The sequence below is a fragment of the Notechis scutatus genome, chromosome 11 (assembly GCF_049901735.1).
Source record: "Notechis scutatus isolate UNSWTSFEM ecotype Mainland chromosome 11, rNotScu1.2, whole genome shotgun sequence".
In the NCBI taxonomy this organism is placed as follows: Eukaryota; Metazoa; Chordata; class Lepidosauria; order Squamata; family Elapidae; genus Notechis; species Notechis scutatus.
Genome location: NC_142019.1, coordinates 13,138,381 through 13,159,131, shown reverse-complemented (window position 1 = coordinate 13,159,131; position 20,751 = coordinate 13,138,381). Strand labels below are relative to the sequence as shown.

Genomic DNA, 20,751 nt, shown 5'->3' with positions numbered 1-20,751 from the left:
AAGATGGATGCAGATAAACTTAATAATAATAAACAAATGATGACATTGCCTGGCTTGTAAACCTAGCCAGAACTTTCCAGTTAGTTAAATGGATTGGTTCTTGTGAATTATGACCAGTTGTGTAAATGAACATAGGGAATCTGGATGATTGAAGATGGTCACGATCTCTTTAAAATGAGGTGAGACTAATAGAGCACTGTTTGGCATAGCAGTGCAAATTACCAGTAGCACCAATAACACACACTATGACAACTTAATTATCAGAACAGCAAAGACATTGTCATGTTTTGTTATCATAATCTCTTCCCCCTGATTAGTCATAATTTCCTAAGGCACTAGTGAAAGTTAGTGTTTATAACAGAAAGACTATTCACTTTGAAGCGCTTTCTGCATAAACTCCAACGCTAATCCCCAGTAACTTTTTTCTTTGATCTTGACCACAGCGAAGCGTATTTTGTTATTAAGCATGTTGGCTCCCAGCGATCCTGCATCCTCATTCAATAAAAGGCATTCTGAGACAAATGATGGAAGTATCTTAGAAGCAGAATGAAAACATTTGATCTTTTTTTTTTTAATCGCTAAAAGCTTCCTAAGGACTTCATCAGGATTTTAATGCAATAATTTGACTTTTGCACTGAATGTAGCGGGACAGGTCCTACTGGGCTTTAATAGCCCTAAGAAGCTGTCAAGAATTTCATATTTCAGCAGAATTTTGCACAGATTCTATTCCCATGCAAACCGATGAGGGAGAAATTTTGGAAGAAGGCAGTTCCAAGAGAGAAGGAGCAAGAAAAAGAAGAACAATTAATGGAAGACAAGAAGAAAAAAAAAGAGGATAAGAAAAAGAAGGAATCTACTCAGAAGGTCACAGATCAAAAAAACCAAAGTGCCTGAAGTGACTAAAACAAGTTTAAGCCAACCAGTGACCGCCAGCCCAATTGGCAGTTCTCCATCGCCACCTATAAATGGTGGCAATAATGCCAAAAGGGTGGCAGTGCCGAATGCTCAACCACTAAGCGCTACCCGCTACATGCCTCAGGAGGTGCCGCCGCAATTTCGTTGCGATTCTTCCAGAACAGGAGTTTATAAACGATTGACCCGATGAACCCTTGTGGTCTCAAATAATGTCATTTAGTTACCCACACACACACAAAATATTATCCTTTGGGGGTAATTATCTCTAGTTTAAAAACCACTGCTCAAAAAGTACTAGAATTCAACACCCAGAATTCCCCATTCAGCTCTGTATTTTGAGAGGGGAGCCCAGAGTTCACTCATAACTATCACATCTACCCCTTGAGGTCAACCTGGTTGATAATGAGTTTATATACTGTATGTTCTCTTCTCTGTATAACAGTGTATTGACACTGCATAACACTAGTTTAATATCTCCGGAAGTCTTGAGATGTAAACATTTCTTTCCAATTGTCATAAATATGAGTGAGTTGCCAAGGGTTTGAATTTGGACCATGTGACCCTGGGGATGCTGCAACAGTCATAAGCGTGAAAAACGGTTGTAAGTCCCTTTTTTCAGTGCCGTTGTAACTTCAGATGGTCATTAAATGAACTGTTGTAAGTCTACAACAGCCTACCTGGCAAGGATTCTGACTATGCTACCAGTTCTGGCCAATCGTGCTCCACGGAGGTGCAGAATTAGAAGTAGTCTATAATTCCACTTGTCCTGGATGGCAGGTTGGTTTAAGAGCAGTTCAGCCCTTGTCTCTCTGGTGTAATAACCTGAGGACGGATTGCACTGTTGTTTGTCTTTGATATATGTATGTCCAGTATTTGGTATTCCAAGGATAAGAAGGAGTGATGATAATTTGAAGGAGGATTCTTCTGGCTGGACCAGAAAGATGAAGAATATCGGCCCCCTCCCTAAGAGTTGGGAGGGGGGAACCTATATCTTGGCCTGCACTGCTTCTGGATCTTTGCCCGTTTGCCAACTGGCAGCTTTGAAGGATTTGAACTGGGCGGTCCCTGCCACTAAAAATAGCCTTGCAACCAAGGTGCTGTGTCTGAAAATAGCTGAGCCTTTTGCTTGTCCGTCTGAGGTTTGGGTATTATGTAGGCTGCACTCTTCATGGTCTTGTGCTGCTGGACAGACTTTGGGATGACTCAGAAGGCTGATCTATCTCCGTAATAAAGATCTGATCTGATTTGAGTCAGAAGACTCAATGCTCATCTGCCTTTTTCATAAAACATTTTAGCAGCTAATGATGGTTTCTTAAAACGTTTTAGCAGCTAATGTGACAGGCGAATGCCAACCTGTCTTAAATCTTAAGATTTACAAGACAACCATCCGCCCTGTTGCACTGTATGGCACCGAATGCTGGGCAGCAACAACAGGGACCGAACACCATCTCCATGCCCTGGAAATGTGAATGCTCCGTTGCATATCGGGCATCTTCCTTCTTGACCACGTCACAGATGACACCATTTGACAACATTTTGGTGTGGCACTACTTATAGAGAAGATGAGAGAAGGCCAATTCCGCTGGTATGGTCGTGTCCAGAAAGCAGCACCTTCCACCACGGCCAAAACTGCCTACCAACTAGACGTCAATGGCCAGCGACCTTGCGGGTGCCCAAAACAGTGATGGCAAGACACCATCAAGAAAGATATGCAAGCTGCGGGCCTGCGCCTTGGAGAAGGAGGAGGAGGAAGAGAAGGAGAAGGAGAAGAATTATTGAGTAGCTAATAGAAGTGATGCTTATTTTCCCACTTTCTCCTTTAAAACTTTTTTTGGGGGGAGGAAGAGATTAGAGCCTTTGTTTTTCTTCTTCAAAGCAAAACTTAACTTGTCCCTTTGGGATCTAACCTCCTTCCTCTTTTTTCTATCCCAAAGGTGCTTTTTCCAAAAGGCAACCAGACTTTCTCGGGCTTTTCTTTCTTTGAAAACATTTCACTTCTCATCCAAGAAGCTTTTTAGTTCAGCTTAGTCAGAGCTGAAGAAGCTTCTTGGATGAGAAGCGAAACTTTTCAAGGGGGGGACCAAGAAAGTTCAGTTGCCCTTTTGGAAAAAGCACCTTGGGACAAACGTGACCTGGAGGATGGAGAATCTTCGTAGGCATCTTTTTTCTATCTTTTTTCTTGTTTTGGTAGGAAGACAAAAGTAATTGTCTCCTCTCAGCTCATTCCTTGGGTTTTCCCTGGTTTGTTTTTTTCCTAAACTTACACCTTCTCATCCAGTTGCCAAAATTGGATAGTTCATTGAACAAAACCTTTCCTTCTAGCATCCCATCATTCTGAATGTCATGTTTTGCACAGAGAGTTCATGAACAAATGTCCTCTGTTGCCTGCGTTCCTTAGTTTCTTCTGAATTTAATAAAAACCAAAATAGCCCGACTCCCACACGATGTATATCTTTAACATTCCTCAACAAGCATATTTCCCATTCAGTCTAACTTTTGTTTCAATTGGGTGGCAAATATATACAGGTAGTCTTGACTTACAATCATTTGTTTGGTGACCATTCAAAATTATAACGACATAGAAAAATAGCAATAGCAACAGTATTTAGACTTATATACCACTTCCCAGTGCTTTACAGCCCTCTCTTAAGTCGTTTACAGAGTCAGCCTCTTGCTCCCAACAATCTGGGTCCTCATTTTACCCACCTCGGAAGGATGTAAGGCTGAGTCAACCTTGATTGAACTCCTGGCAGTGGGCAGAATTAGCTTGAAACACTGCATTCTAACCACTCTGCCACTATGCCTTCCTTCCTTCCTTCCTTCCCAAGCAATAGCAGACTTATATACCACTTCACAGTGCTTTCCAGCCCTCTCTAAGCAGTTTACAGAGTCAGCCTCTTGCCCCCAACAGTTTGAGTCCTCATTTTACCCACCTCGGAAGGATAGAAGGATGAGTCAACCTTAAGCCTGGTGAGATTCAAACTGCCAAATTGCAAGCAGCTGGCAGTCAGCAGAAGCAGCCTGCAGTAGTGCACTCTAACCAGTGCGCCACTGCAGCTCATTCTTAATTTGTGACTGTTTTTCACATCACTGTGGTAGTATCTCCATGGTCATGTGATTAAAATTCAGATGTTTGGCATCTGATTCATACTTATATGACGATTGCTGTGTCCCAGGGTCACGGGATCCACTTTTGCAACTTTCTGACAATCAAAGACAGTAGGGAAGCCAAATTCACTTTAACAACTGTGTTACTGACTTAGCACGTTGCAGTGATTCACTTAACAGCTGTGGCAAGATAGGTCGTAAAACGGGGCAAAACTCACTTAACTGTGTTGCTTAGCAACAAAAATGTTGGGCTCAACTCTGGCTGTAAGTGGTGAACTTACCTGTATTCATTTAAAGTATCTTTTTATCTGTGTCTCACACCTGCTCTTGAGTTAGAATTTAACATTAAGTTAATTAAAGAAATTAAGTTAATTCCAAAAAGAATGGAAAAAGGAGAACCAGGAAGCTGCCTTCACTAGAATTGATCAGTTGTCCCCCAGCCCACTTGATTAAATTTGTTTAAAAACTTTACATATAAACCTTTGTTTTTCTCCTGCTTTTCTATTATGTAAACCTTTCCAGCGTATCCCACCTGGTTCCCTTCCATTATCCTGTATTGCCTACCAGCCTCATAATGAGCTGTCATTTCCCCCTTCCTCTCCCTTCCCCGTTCCTCCTCCAGTCCCAGATCTGTTCCTATCTTCTAATTATCATAACACAAATGCTGCTGTTTTTATTGCTTCTGTGTCTTGAAATATTATTGCATCCGGTTAAAATGGCCCCTCATTTTTTCTTCTTCTGGAGATTTCATTTTAGAACTTTTGGGTCCTGGAGCTTCCCTTTCACCATAACACAGCCAATGCAAAAACTGTCCGATTTCAATTAAGATGTGATGGCTATGATCTTTATGGCAAACCTTGCAGGAAACTATTTTTTTTTTCATATTGTTTTTCGAGTGTTTTCCATTTAGGGATATGTGGCTTTTCCCTATGCCTATCTTTTTCCCCATTGTGTCTAATGGGGCTTCAAATTAAGAGAATTGCTTGCTTATTTGTTAGGGACAGCGATCATAAAATCATTTGGCATGGCTGCGAGTACAGCATCTTCTACTTGGGATTGCAAAGAAAATCGGAAAAGAATCTTTGTTAAATGTGCTACACTACATTTGTACTTCAGAAGAATATAACAGCAATAGCACTTCGACTTATATACCGCTTCACAGTGCTTTACATCCGTCTCTAAGCGGTTTAGAGTCAGCCCATTGCCCCCCAACAATTTGAGTCCTCATTTTACCAATCTCGGAAGGATGGAAGGCTGAGCCAACCTTGAGCCTGGTGAGATTCGAACTGTCAAATTGCAGGCAGCCGGCAGACAGCAGAAGTAGCCTGCAGTACTGCACTCTCACTACTGCACTACCATGGCTCAGAATCCCAATAGCTTCATAAAGGCTATCCATGAATAAAAAGTCTTACCAGCTTGTGTGAACCTTGTAGGAGGAGAGCCATATTAAACTATAATATCCAAAAACCAGGAGAAATCTGATAGTATTACATTTGGTTAAAATGCGAAGCTTTCATGCTCACAAAAGTTTAGCCTTTTTAATAAAATTTGGTAGCTTGAAAAGATGCTACCAGATTCCTGATTTATGCAGGTCACGTCAGATAATTCAGGCGTTTCGTAGTAATAATAACATAGGTCAATCACAACTTGTGCCTTAGCAACAGCAAATCCTCCTGTGGTGTTTGGTGATACATTCAAAGGATGCTGCTGCAACTCCTATAATATATATATATATATATTTATATATATATATAAATGGTATTTTTAAAACTTTGAATTGGATTTTGAATTGAATTTGGATTACAATATTTGAGGGGCTGCCACAAGGAAGAGGGGTCAACCCATTCTCCAAAGTACTTAAAGGCAGGACAAGAAGCAATGGATGGAAACTCATGAGGGAGAGAAGCAACCCACAACTAAGGAGAAATTTCCTGATAATGAAAATGGAATGGCTTGCCTTCAGAAGTTGTGGGTGCTCCATCACTGGAGGTGTTTAAGAAGAGACTGGACAGCCACTTGTCTGGAATGGTATAGGGTCTCCTGCTTGAACAGGGGGTTGGACTAGAAGACCTCCAAGGTGCCTTCCAACTCCCTTATTCTCATAAAATATTAAATGTGATGTCTTTTGGTTGCTTTTTGTCCTTGTGTTTGCAGAGCTTGGAGACCTTAAAGAGCTGCAGACGCTGGACATCTCAACCAATCATTTGATAACCTTGCCTGAAAAGCTGCACATGTGCCTCTCTCTTCAGTACCTCACTGCTGACCAGAATCATCTCTGGTATGTCCCTCGCCATCTTTGCCAGCTTCCCAGCCTCAATGAGTTGTCCATGGCGGGAAACCAGCTTGCATTCTTGCCTCTTGGTGAGTGCTGCTTTGGCTGTTGGGGAATTAAATTCTAAGATATATGGGCAGAGGGACTAGCTACGAAAGGGGACAAATGAGACCGTTTTTATATTAGAAAACAAAAAGTATCTGATAGATAACTAATCAAAGTCTTCCAGTTTTACATAGTTTGGGTTTATGCATTAGGCTAAACCAAAATTTCCTTATATGAACCCAACAATTCGATGGGCTAATGTTGAGGTTACAATCCGCACTCTTTGGCTGAATCCCCAGATCAGGTTAAACAAAACAGGGGGGAAAAACCAGAAAAATTACTCTCCATTAGCTGATTTTTTAATGAACTGTTAGCTTAACCCAAGTTCACAGTTTGCCAATTTCACTGAGAATGCCACTTTTGAGATGTGGTTTTCAGCCTTTCAGGGTGCCTCCTACATCCTTACACCAATGATGAGCAATATCAGTTTTTAGCTTCTCACTTTATGCAAATAAACCCAACCAATATTGCTGATAAACTGGTGTTTGTGGCATAGCAAGCTGTGAGAATCCAACCGGTACTTTATATTCAATACAGCACGGTTTAACAAATAGGGATTTTCTAAAGATAAGGGACTGTAGATTTTTCCCACAACCAGGTGGTTTTATGACACTTGAAGGATCTGAAATGACAGGATGAAATTCCAACCTAGTTCCAACCTAGAACTAAGGAGAAATTTCCTAACAGTGAGAACAATCAACCAGTGGAACTACTTGCCTCCAGAAGTTGTGAATGCTCCAACACTAGAAGTTTTTAAGAAGAGATTGGACAACCATTTGTCTGAAATGGTATAGGGTCTCCTGCTTGTGCAGGAGGTTGGACTAGAAGACCTCTAAGGTCCCTTCCAACTCTGTTATTCTGTTAAATAAAGCTGAATTTGTGTGGCCTGTTTCCCAGAAGTTAAAGATGATAAGGAAGAGGAAAGCTTATATGAAGAAAGTGTTTCTATTTTCACCTCTTAACACACACACACACACATAACCTTAGGCAGCTTAAGAAATTCTGCTGAAATTCAGTGTATAACAGAATTTGGCAGCATAATTTCTATAAGTCCTAATGGTCACTCTAAGGTGGGAATTCGAGTGCTTTTTCCTACAGTATGCCTCCCTTACTTTCGCCCTCATTTTGGAGGAAAAGCAAAGCAAAACAAAAACCAGAATCACAGCATCAAGAATCTGGCCAGTTTGCTGCCAAATTTTAGCAGCGTGTTCTTGGAAAGCTCTGTGACTGCAAATGTGCTAAGGACCACCTGCAGCTTTTGCAGTCGCCCACCCTAGTTTAAGATATTGCTATGCCAGCCCATATGTTTTGAGGATGAGTGTGTATTAATTCTCTTCCTTTAAAAAAAAAAAATCATGCACACATAAAATGAACCTTTGCATTTGTTAACATCGCTTCCTTTGCTGTCTCTGAACACATAGATTTTCTACTTTCACAGTAGGTTAAAAATTTTAAAAAACCCAAGGCAGACACATAAGACCATTTGTTCCATGTCCGGCCACGTGGAATGCAGATGCCAGTGCCTTCAGGACAATTTTTTAAAAAGTATAGTTGAATTGGTGTTTGTTTAGGATTCGTGGAGTTTGTCCAAGTAGAACGTCTTTGATCTCCCACACTAAGAGGAGAAAAATGGAAATGTTGCAGACAAACTGTACTGCTTTTTTTTAAAAAAAAAAAAAAGCCACATGCAAACTTCCTTTTGTGACTTCAGATGCTACCTTCCTTCTTCTACAAAGTCTGAAAGGAACATGTTTTGGGAAAAGGGTTTTGTTTTTTTTAGTGTTTCTCACGTGATTATACAATCATAGGGCTGGAAGGGACCTAAAAGGTCAACTCCCTGCTCAAGGGAGTATACTATCCCAGACAAATCTCTTCTTGAAAACCTGTAGTGGTGCCTCCAGGAGGCAAGCTATGCCATGGATTAACTATTCTCATGATCAAAAAATTTCTCCTTGCTTCTAGGTTGATCTCTCTTGCATATTCTTCCACTCATGACTTCTTGTCCTGCCCTCTGGTGCTTTGGAGGCTAAGTCCATCTCTTCTCTGTCCTCAAGTATTGGGAGACAGTTATCCTGTCCTCTCTAATTCTTCTGTTTGATAGGCTAGACCAGTGATGGCGAACCTATGGCACGTGTGCCAGAGGTAGCGCATAGAGCCCTCTCAGTGGGCATTGCACACCATCCCCAGCTGCTCTCCTGGTTTCTGGCACGCCGGCCAGCTGGTCTTTGCGGGCGCCAGAGCACCAGAAAACAGCCAGAAAAAACGGCCAAAAAATACACTGTTCTCAGGCCATTTTGGGGGGCATTTTTAAGGCTGTTTTTGGCATGAAAACAAAAATAGCCCAGAAAATGGCCCAGAAATGACCAAAAACCAGTCCATTTTCCAGGCAGTTTTCAGGCTGTTTTCCAGGCTGTTTTCAGGCCATTCTTCACACCAAAAATGGTCTGCCAACGGCCCGGAAAATAGCCTGAAAACTGCCTGGAAAATGGACTGGTTTTTGATCATTTTTGGGCCGTTTTCTGGGCCATTTTCCGACCATTTTCCATGCCAAAAACAGCCTGAAAATGGCCTGAAAAACAGCCTGAAAATGGCCCAAAAAACGGCCTGAAAACGGCCCAAGAACAGTGTGTTTTTTGGCTGTTTTTCTGGTGCTCTGGCACCCACAAAGACCAGCTGGCCAACGTGCCAGAAACCAGAAGAGCAGCTGGTGATGGTGTGCGTACCCACTGAGAGGGCTCTACGTGCCACCTCTGGTACACATGCCAAAGGTTCGCCATCACTGAGCTAGACCTACCTAGCTCCCTCAACCATTCGTCCTATGGTGCATTTTCCCGATCTTTGTTGCAGAAGTTTAAAGCTTTAAGGAGAAGAGCCACAAGAGCACTACTGAGATTGAACATTTCTAACATTGAGGTAGTCTTTTTGTGATTTGGCTCGGCTTTTAAGTCATGGGGGAGTTTTCATGAGAAAGGAACAAGCAAAGATACAATGGATGTGTTGATACTAACAGATATGTACAGTATACCATGGTTCTCAATGGCTGAAAGACTGAAAGAAGGACCATCGGGGGGACCCAACTATTTGTTGTTTATTTTTAAAATGGGTTTAGGCCACCGTTTCACAGCTTAGGGAACATTTTTAGAAATCTTGTAACACTTGAAAGTTTTAATGGCAAAATTAAATTTATGCCAACCGTAAAACACTAGCTTAGAAAGAAATAAAAGCGCAGCTTCAGTTAGGGAGGTACATCGCAACTTTGCAAATTAAGTTCTGATGAACTTCCAAGGCTTTTGATTTCCCATCTGTTTCACTTAACAACCGTGTCGTTAACTTAAACAGCTGTGGTGATTCACTTAACAACCTTGGCAAGAATGGTCAAAATGGGGCAAACTTCACTTAACAACTTAGCCACGGAAATTTTGGACTCCCTTGTGGTCGTAAGTGGAGGACTGTCTGTACTTTTTTGGCTGGTCTCAGTGAAGCAAACTGCATCTCCTGGAGCTAAGAAAAAAACAACGTTGTAAATCAAATTGTTTCGTCTCATTCACAGGTTCATGCACGCACAAACACACAAAGAGAAATGCAGAGGAGTGTTCTTTTATTCTGAGTCATGTCATTGTTTTTCTTGGAATGAAACAGCCCTCCTTAGTCTTGGCAGCCTTCTTGAAAAAAAAAAAAATCACATAAGAAAATTGGAACTCTGCATTGTTCTTTTCCCAGCCATTTAATGAGACTTCTGTTATTTCTTGCGAAAGAAGCTATTTGCATATATTCCCAGACAGAAACGTGGAAATTAGGGGATAATTTTCATTGCAGAACCTGTCTGGTTATTATACGGTTTCCATTTATATAATAAAAGGGTTTTTCTAGTGTGCTCAGGTGGTAGGCATGTTCACTGACACACCAGGAAGGTGTGTGTATGTGTGTCCGTTTAAACGTGTCTGTCAGGAAGGTAATTACTAATTTTCTTTTTAATGTTTCTTAAATCCAGATTTAGGTCGTTCCCGGGAACTGCAGTATGTTTATGTGGATAACAACGCTCACCTTAAAGGTCTGCCTTCTTACCTTTATAACAAAGTCATTGGTTGTAATGGGTAGGTACTCAAATTTAAATTAAGCCTATAATATAAATTGCCATGGATCCTTTTATCTTGTAAATCTTTTTCATAAACTTTATGTTGGATTATTATTTAATCTGTTGAATGACAATCCTATGCTTTAAAGCAGGGGTGTCCAACCTTGGCAACTTTAAGACTTGTGGACTTCAACTCCCAGAATTCCTCAGCCAGCAAAGCTGGCTGAGGAATTCTGGGAGTTGAAGTCCACAAGTCTTAAAGTTGCCAAGGTTGGACACCCCTGCTTTAAAGGAATTTCCCTATAATGGCTGCTCCATTGTATTAAATCTCTTACATTAATTTTCTCACTATTAAATGCTTATATAGCCCTGCCTCCTGTGCTGTTTCTTGATCTTCTAAGAACAATTCAGGGGGAAATGTTGAACTTGAGACTTACTGTGAGTAAAATAGAAGTATTGACATCAATCTGCATTTTTCCGTACATATTTTGTGGTAACATTATTTACGTGTGTGCTTTGCAACATACAGTTCTATGGATTTGTAAAGGTCATGTCTGATATTGATAAGTCCCTAAAATGGCACCTCCCAGATCCAATAGAAGAGAAATCTCTGTAGCTCAAGGTTGAACGACAGAGTCCTTGGTGCTCCCTGAGCCTAGCTGTCTACTTGAAAGTGTTTTATTACCCAACTAAGTAACATCATCAGTGCTAGAAGGGAATGGGATTTGTGGAAAGGAGGAGGAGGATTTTGGGATTCTGAGTACTCTCTGAGCTTGGTTTTTTGCTTGCAGAAATTTCATTATCCAACTAAGTAACATCAGGGATGGGATCTGACCGGTGTAACTACCGGTTCGGTGATTTACATTTTGCGCTCGCGTGAAATATCATGCAGCCGAATGAGCGCGCTCACGGTGCGCGCGTTGAAAAAGCATGTTTTTCTTTATCAGCTATGCAGCAGCTGAGGTTGAAAAAGCAGGAAATAAAGGTCAGGTAAGAGCCCAGGAGGATGGGTGAGCCAAAACAGCAGCAGGCATAGAACCGGTAGAACCCCACCGCTGAGTAACATCATCCGTGCTAGAAGAGGGTGGGGTTTGCTCTCCTTTTATACAGTATACAAGTGGCTCACCCCTTCAGTCTACGGAGATTCTCAATCATTCAGATCCTGGTTGTCCCGAAGGTGTTTTGTTTTTTTCCAAAAGGCAATTGGACTTTCTTGTTCTGTTTTGTTTTTCTTTGAAAATGTTTGGCTTCTCATCCAAGAAGCTTCTTCATCTCTAACTTACTGGTGCGGAAGGATTTATATTCTTTGCAGTCATCTGGTCACTAGTTCTTTGAAAGTCATTGAGGCCACTTGGGGGGTTTATCTGTATCCTCCAGATTCACCTGAATTAGTGTAGAGACAGGTATGGAACCTTTTGGGGACTGCTGAAAGGACTGCGTTGTCAAGAGGAGATGGGTGCTGTTGCATCCTTCTTCTCTGTTGAGCGAGGGAGGACTGTTCGGTCTTAACACAGGTGGCCTCTTTGACTCCTCTTTGGAAGACTGCAAAGTTCACATTCTGAACAGAGAGAAACACTAGTTGGTTGCTCATGAGCCGTGGTAGCGCAGTGGTTAAAATGCAGTACTGCAGGCTACTTCTGCTGACTGCCAGCTGCCTGCAGTTTGGCAGTTCGATCCTGACCGGCTCAAAGTAGACTCAGTCTTCCATCCTCCCGAGGTTAGTAAAGTGAGGACCCAGATTGTTGCTTAGAGAGGGCTGTAAAAGCACGTGTGATGATGACCCAAGGTGGGATATAAAATAAACACAGTCAAAAAAAAAAACAGGTGAAGCCCCTTTTATTCCTTCACTTTTCTTCAAAGCTCCAAATATCCTTGACTGGAGACAACTCCCTCACAAACAAATACGAAAAGGAGGAAATGCCGTTTAAACTAAAAATGCCTATAAATTATAAAGAGTAAAAACAACACAAGCCACACTGAAGCAATTAAGGGAACCAGGCAAGATAAGGTCTTAAAGATGTCCACAGATATCGGAACACACACCAGGAAGGACGCCAAACTCAGAGAGGAACGACAGACTAAAAATATTTCCACTCTTTGTTTCCAGCACTGGCCCATACGCATGTCCATCCTTTTAACCAGTTCTCACAGCTGCAGCCCATAAAGAGGATCAAGACCCTTTCCTCCCCCGTAGACCATGCCATTCACGTCTCTCCCTTATCCTCTCCTCCCTATGTGCCCTAGGATGGAGAGGGGATGGGCCTCTAACTGCCCAGCCGGCCTCTGCCCTTCCCCAGCCTCCTCCACAACCTCCAGAGCCACACTTCCACTCCCTGTCCGCTGTTCCTCCTCTCCCTCAGAGTCAGTCTCCAACAGGGGCATGACAGCACAGTGAAGCGGTATATAAGTCTAAATGCTATTTAGAGCTAAGTGCTATTTTGCTATTTTCATTTGAGCAAGGTTGACTCAGCCTTCCATCCTTCCAAGGTGGGTAAAATGAGGATCCAGATTGTTGGAGGCAAGTTGCTGATTCTGTAAAACTGCTTAGAGAGGGCTGTAAAGCACTGTGAAGCGGTATGTAAGTCTTAAGTGCTATTGCTATTTTCATTTGAGCATTTAAAGTGACTCTGATGGCTAACAACCAAGCTCAGCACCAAGAACTTCACACTTTCCGGATCTTTTAGAATACACTTCCCAATGCTCCCAGTGGCATTCTGCAATGGGGAAGACAGTTTAGCACATCTGGAGGACGATTCCAGCTTCCTTTCTGCCTCCGAAAAGGTGCATTGGATACCTCTTGATTGCTTTTCATATTAAGATGGCAATTTTGTAGCAAAATGTATTCCCTCAGCAAACAGAATAACATGCCTCTGTTTAATTTGGATTGATTCATAATTTGAAAAGCATCCTTCTGTGTGCTTTAGGCACTGCTGGCAGAACTTGAAAGCGTGCATATGAGATGACATGGAAACTGCTGGTATAATCCCCTGAGGTCTGAATTGCCTTCTGTCAGGTGATTCTGTAAATAGATCAACGAGTCCTGCTCACATTGGACAAAGGGAGATTTCTATCTCCAGGAGCTGAATATTCATAAACACCAGCCGCAGAAGTTAAATCCTTAGCCCTGGCTGGGACAAACAGGCTAGGAGTGGATCCATGAAAGATAAATGGGTCCTGGCTTCTGCCAGCTGAAAGATTCCATGTTCTTGGAATTGTTGAATGGAAAAGGATTCCATTCCAGTGGGAAACGTTGAAACAAGCGACAGTTCTTTGGTTTTTGGTGCATCATGAAAATAAACGCATGTCCTCAATTCAAATGAACCAGTTGCCAAGCGTCTGAATGTTGATCCCATGACCATGGGGGTGCTGCAGCAGTCATGTGAAAAAAGGGTCTCAAATCACATTTTTCAGTGCCCTTGTAACTTCAAACGGTCACTAAATGAACTGTTGTAAGTCGAAGAGTACTTGTCTTTGCATGGGGCACCCTCCCTTGTCCCTCTTTTCATAAAGGGCCAGCAAGTTAATTATTTACAAGAAATGTATCGAATGCAGACATGCCTTTTCGTTCTCCGCTTGGCTTTCACGGAGACGATCTGTGAGACTGCCCAGTTTTGATTGCATATTTTGAGTGTTCTTTTAATGTCAGCGGTGCCCCCATCAGTTCCTCTTCCGCAGAGCGATCCAAGAGGACAGCATAATAGTAATAGCACTTAGACTTCATGGTGCTTTAGAGCCCTCTCTAAGCAAACCGCTCTCTAAGCAAACGTCGCTAGTTCTGTGGGTAGCAATAGCTATAGCACTTACATTTATATCCCGCTTCACAGTACTGCACCCTAAACACTGCGCCCCCACGGCTCAGTGATGTTAATGTCATAATGTTGCTTTAGATCACAGATCACCCCAACTTTCCAACGTTTTTCCCCCCCCTTTCTTCAAATGTCTCTCCAGCTGCGGCTCTCCCATTCAGAAAACAGAGTTGCAGCTTCTTTCCTTTTCATCGGGACAGTTGACGGTGTTCCTCCCAGCAGAGGTGAAGTTAATAGGGACGGAACTGGATCGTGTGCTCCCCTTGCAGGAGGCGGCCATGAGGACCCTGTATAACATATACTGCCAGTCTCTAAAAGGTAGCTGGATGACGATCGATTGTCTCAACCTACGACCACAATTGAGCCCAGAATTTATGTCGCTAAGCGAGACAGTTCTTAATTGAGTTTTGCCCCATTTTTGTTGTGGCCTGCCAGCGGCCAGTGGAGCTGGCGGCAGACTCAGACATGGAGAAGGTGGGGGAGGAACATGGGCCAGTCCTGGAATCTGAGGAAGGCTCTGACGAGGGCTCTGGGTCGGAGGCAGAGACGGGGCCAGAGCCATCTGACAATTATCAGCTGCCTTCGGAGTTAGAGAACAGTGGGGCAGAGGAACAGCTGGAGCCTGTTCCCAGTGTGCACATGCACAGAGCTGCCTGGAGTTAAGGAACAAGGGTCAACTCGGGAGTAAAGGCTCAGGTGGACGGGGAATGACCCCTCCCATAGGGAATAAAGGGGAGCGAAAGGGGAGTGGTGTTTGCAGGAGACAATTAGTTCAGTTCATTAGAGTGAAGATCTGTTTCTGACTTTTTGCCAAGTAATTGCTGCTACAGCATGGTGTTTGGAAGATATCGGCCTGGCAACTCTTCCCCATTGACTCTGCTTGTCAGAAGGTCAGAAAAGCTGATCACAGGACACTCCAAGGTTTTTGGAATCGTTTCTGATGCCATCCTTTCTTTCCTCTCCCAATCCTCTCTAGATTTGAAGTTCATGACTCCGATCTCATTACCTAGAAGCCTTCTGGATTTGCTGCACTGCCCTCTGGGACACTGCCACCGCTGCAGTCAGCCCATGTTCACTATTGTCTACCCAAAGCTCTTCCCCTTGAGAGAGACACCGATGGCTGGATTACATCAGGGGTAATTACAGAGTAAATTACACAGTGGTTTCAGACTGTACGCGTGGGCTTCAGCTAGAAGAGAAGGCATTTGCAAAGGCTTAGGCTTTTGTGAGTCTGCTGACAATTTTCCTTACAAATTGAGAAGTGCGTATGTATCGGGGTGTTATTACGACTCGATTAGGAGGTGGTTTTTCCATAAGGCCTATATTCCAAATTGCAGCATTTCACACTGAATATCCAATTGTATTTTTCTTTGCCTGAAAAAATTAAGTAGCAGAGAATGAGCTACGGGAAAGATTCTTTCTTCCTACAGAATAGGAAGAGAACCAGAAGGCAAAGCAGGAAGGAGAATAAAGGCATGCAAAACTTAGCCTCCAGATTTCTAGATCAGGGGTCTCCAAACTTGGCAACTGTGGTCTTCTACTCCCAGAATTCCCCAGGCAACCTAGAATTTTGAATACACTGCATTCACTTTTTCCTCCCCCTCTCCCCCCGCCAAATCTCCAAGCACAAAAAAACCTGGACTGCCTTCTCAAAGAAGGTTGATATTTTTGAGAAGCTGAAAGTTGCAGCCCCTGCTGTTTTGTGGTGATCAGACTTGGTGTAAGGAGCTGCCTCAGCTATCTCCACAGGAAAGCCTGACTCTTGAAACAAGTAGTAGTTCCAAAGGATCTATAGACTGTAGAAAGTTAGCACCTACCCTTCTCCTAGAAAAATGAAATATTCTAGGAAATATTTTAAAAAGGCAGAATAGTACACCTCCCTGGATGAAAAAAGGAGAAACATGTTTTTGGAAAGCAACCCCCACCTTGGTTAATAGCCCCAGAAAGACATCTTATCTACAACACAAAAGACCTTCCGCTCCAGGGTGAGGAGATTAGCCCTCACTCAGATCCAAACAAGGACAAAGGCCATCATAGGAATTGCCCAAAGCTCCTTCATTACATCACCCAGCAAGATTCAACCAAGCTTGGGACTCAAGACAACCTACAAAGTTACCCCTGCATGACCCCATGGGAGTCTGATAACCAGTCAGGATACATTTCTTGCTACAGAAACAGGAAGCAAATTCAAAGCCCAAGACAGAGTATAAATCTCTCTCACTCTCCACTCCATGTGGTCAGTTATGCCCAGAATCAGACATGGGCTTGGTGGTTCTGCTTCCCCATTAAACCATCCTTCCAGTCAGCCTCCATGTTTCCAGTGTCTTTATTTTTTTTTTTCCAACAGTAAATTCCCATATAAATCACCAAAGACTGTATTCAACTTCTTCCGCTATATCCTGAATAAGCTACAAGGAACATTCCTTATTATTATATATTATTATTATTCTGACTATGCTTCTTGGAAGGATAACACTTTTGAATCAAAAAGCACCCCGAGCCTATCTGTAGTGTACAATATTTTCCAATAATTTCAGACTCGGTGAGCTTTCCATGAAGGCAGAACTTTGAATTTATGAGTCAAAGGCAGAGAGGTTACTAAGGTAAAAGGAATGCCTCTTTAGATGTTTGCCTTTTGGCACGGGTGCAAGCAATATTTGCCCAAGCATTTAAAATTATTTGGCATGCAAATAGTTGGGTAACTTTGTCTTCAGCGTGGTTGTATTCTTAAGATTCTGTCTTGTGTGCGGTGATTGTTGGCTTTTCCATACGCCACTAAATGACAATATAAATAGGATTTTAATTGCTGATTATTTTTAATTCAGTAATTCCAGTTTTATGTTTGCTTTGTAAGCTACCAATGATGTTGCTTTTACTGATGGGAATATAATTTTAGATTACTTATTAAAACAATTCAAATTTTTCCTTTTTAAAACAAACATCTTTGTCTAAAAATTCATGTTCCCTTTTCCATCACCACGTGGAAGAAGTCACAACATAGAGCGCATAGATTATTTAGTAGCAAATATGGAAGATTTGTGGGAGCATTGTAAGATTTTTTTTAATGTTCTTCCTTTAAGAAATTAGAGAAATCTTCCAAATGTTTTCTTGCTAGGTTCAAATCTGCGCTAATAAGTAGCTAGACCTTTCGGTATGTTGACCGAGGAAGAAAACCTCTTGCTATTTTTGCAAGCTCAAATATTTATACATACTTAATTTACAGGGGCTCAATCCCCACTCCCGATTCCTTGGCTCTTTTAATCATCCATAAAAGTTGTATCCTCTCTCTTAGAGCCAGCATTTTAATTTGAGAAGACAACCGTTGCCTTTGGCTCTCCTTTTTTATTCATGTTTTTTTTTTTTTTTTGTCTTCCAGGAGAACAAGAGTGAGTTTTGTGGCATATTGCTGCTCCACCCAATGTCTGAAGACCTTTGACCTATTGAGCTGATAAATACTTAAAGCTATTCAGGAGCTGTGCCAGCTTCAAAGCAGCAGCATTAGACTGTGGCTTCTGATTGGGCTGGAATTTGTGAGTGTATGTGCCAAAGCAGCGGGAGGCAACATGTCCCGGCTGGAAACACGAAGAATCACCTCCACCTCGCTCCTATCAAATCTGGACAAAAGGCAGAAACTCTCGTGAAAACATTCGCGATTGTCCAGCTTTAGAAAATGTCTAACACCTCCCCAGGGCAGAGGATCAAGCAAGCAAACACGAGAGCGAAGACCCTGCCAGACCCTTTAAAAACTTGTACATGTGGCTCAAGTTGCATTTTATACATCACTTGGGCTGTATGGGCAAAATCAGTTAGTGTGGGATTTTTTTTTTAATGATACCTTTGCAGTCCTTGTAGCTTTTTCAATTATTTCCCTGCTTGGTTTCCTGTTACTGCTCTCTTGAGAAGCAACTGTTTCAAGTAACCATTTATTCATGCTAGTGAGGTTTTTTCCCTACTTTCCATTAAGGGCCTAATGCATTTTCTTTCTCCCCACTTCCCCCATCATCTGATGTCTTGATAGTGACTTAAAGATGTACTTGCAGAAAAACTTCTCTTTTGAACCTAATTTGATGCAGTTGGGTAGGTAAAGATAGTGTTTTTCGGCTATTTTTCATATGTGGTTGAAGTCCCAAAGAAAGCAGCATTGGCGGCCACAGAAAGTGGATTTCTCCTTTGTCGGTGACTCTTTATAAAACTTTTTTCACCTTTGATATTGAAGAACTGAATGAGGTTGTTAAAATGCCAGTAGACTTAGAATAAGTTACAAGTTGTCTTTGGCCTCACCTCCATATTTAAAATAGAAATAGTTTTGTGAATACAGTATTATTAATATTTTATTGTAAGCCTAGGGTCTCCATGCATGTTGAACTCCATCACCTTCCGGTCATACTCATTGCCTATGGGGGCTGTGCACGGTGGGAGTTGTAGTCCAGCATATCAGGAGAGCACTGCGTTGTAAAAGTTTTGTATTGTATGCTCTTTGGAGCCCCTGTTTCAATAACTTTTCTTTTTCCCATCTAAAATCGGAGAAGCTGCAAAAAAAGGGTTGAAACAAACTCATTTTCCCTACATTATTATGGTGGCGTTTTAAGTTGTGCTCAATAACTTGCAAACTATTTCTGCTCTGGAGGCTGCTTCTTAGAATCTTTATACTTAAAACAGCTCAGAAATTGGCCATTTAACAGTTTGGGGGGGTAGGGGGGAAGTGGAGGGAGATCAACTCCTAAAGAGTTTACAAATATTTTTCAAAACTTTTGTGGTTCGCATCCTTATCAGGGACAGCTGCTTGCAATTTGGACCTATTGAATTCTTCATTTGTTAATAGCTCGTAATTTGAAAAAATATATATTTTTTAAAAAGTGGCATAGTGGAGAAGGTTAGCAACAGAATCAACTATATGGCAAGGGTTAATGAGAGAACATATGTGTTTTTGATGCCAGCAAGAAATGCCCCCTTCCTTTTATGCTTTCGCCCTCCTGAAAGATGTCTTAAAAATCAGTTCCATGAAATCCAGGCTAAAATACGCATATTATGAACAATTGGTTGGTAGAATTCTGAACAGTACAGCTATAAAGTCTTTGAGACAGAGCATACCTGTGCCACCACGTAAAGCAGCACCTAAACATAATAGCTGAAGGGAAACATGAATCCTTTCACCTGAATTTTCTAAAGCGCAGTAAAAATACAAGTATCTACCTGCACTTCTTAGCCGTGGTTCTGTGAATCCTAGGTAAGAAATTGCAAACAGATAGGTTTGTATTCTTTTTTTCTTTTGGTTGTTCCTAATACAGTAACTGGTAAGCACAGTTAAACTGAACAGGGTTAGCACTGAAATCAGTCATCTTTCAGTGTAATTTATCCCTTCACTCCACCCACCTAATCGCTGTGTCCCAATTACCCTATTAACACTATAATTCTATGGTCTAACCTGGCCTTCCCAAATTTCCAGGAGGCCCGTTTTTTGCCCCCCCCCCCGAGCCTCCGCGAGTGCCCTGCACTTACCTTCATCCAAAACGGGTCATGTGGGGACTCCTGGGGTGGGCAGGGTGAGGTGGGCGGGGCCAGCCAGGAGTGGGATTCGAGGGTTCTCCAAACTGCACAGAATCTTAGCTAGGGGCTCCCCCGAACCCCTTTGAACCCCCAGCTACCCCCCCCCCCTGCAAAATAATTAGGCAAACTTTCCCAGTCCAGGTGCCCTCCAAGGGAAGGAACAAAATTTTCATATCTGGAAGCTTCCCAGGTTGGGGGTTTCTGAAATACGAAACAACCGCTTGTATAATAATCATCCTCATTTTCACCTTTCCTTTCGTTTTTTTGTTTTTTTTTTTTAGCAAAGTCGGTGCACAGACACTCTTTGCATCATTGTTTCTTAACCCACAATTCTTGCTCTCTTTTGGGGGAGGAAATGCGAGGTTGCTGTTCTACCACTCCAAGCCTGGGTCATCATATCACCAAATGCGTCATTGCCCTAAGTAGCTCTTAAGGTTGCATTCCCCCCCCCCACCCCCACCATTATTCCATCCATCTCAGCTTTCCTAATTTTAAAGATAAAGTAGCCCAAATGTTTAGTTTGGCTGCCGTCACAGCTCTCTGTAATTGCAACCTTCCCAGAATAAAACCAAACCGATCCATCACCTGTTGTGTTTTATGTATGTGTGTGTTGAATTATTAATCCTTGTTCTTTCCTTTCTGCCTGATAGGCCACTAAAAAAAAAAAATAGATGCCCAACAAGGTCAATAAATTGTCTTCCTGTAAAGCTGAAATCAAGTTCATCTAAATTCTGTCTTTCAAAAACGCTGAAGCAAATTTATGATTGCCTTTAATTACAGCAGTACTTAATGCTAAATCATAGGTGCTACACGAAGAGTGCCCCAAGCAATACGGCGGGAGGAATTTTCAACCTTGGCTCTGTCCATGTCAGTGGAAACTACGGGTAGTCCTCGACTTACAACAGTTCATTTAGTGACCGTTC

General features: G+C 42.2%; 1 protein-coding gene across 2 annotated transcripts in view; it reads left to right on the top strand.

Moving 5' to 3' along the window:
• The window catches only part of LRRC28 (leucine rich repeat containing 28), a 44,077-nt gene extending 23,665 nt beyond the window's left edge, over positions 1 to 20,412 (top strand). For both annotated transcript variants that reach the window (XM_026673078.2, XM_026673079.2), the window contains exons 6-10: positions 6,178 to 6,384; positions 10,392 to 10,494; positions 14,424 to 14,599; positions 15,258 to 15,417; positions 17,658 to 20,412. In XM_026673078.2, coding sequence (XP_026528863.1) covers positions 6,178 to 6,384; positions 10,392 to 10,494; positions 14,424 to 14,599; positions 15,258 to 15,417; positions 17,658 to 17,730 — 719 coding nt within the window. In that variant the 3' untranslated portion in view covers positions 17,731 to 20,412. The remainder of the gene's footprint in view (positions 1 to 6,177; positions 6,385 to 10,391; positions 10,495 to 14,423; positions 14,600 to 15,257; positions 15,418 to 17,657) is intronic.
• Positions 20,413 to 20,751: the final 339 nt, after the last annotated feature.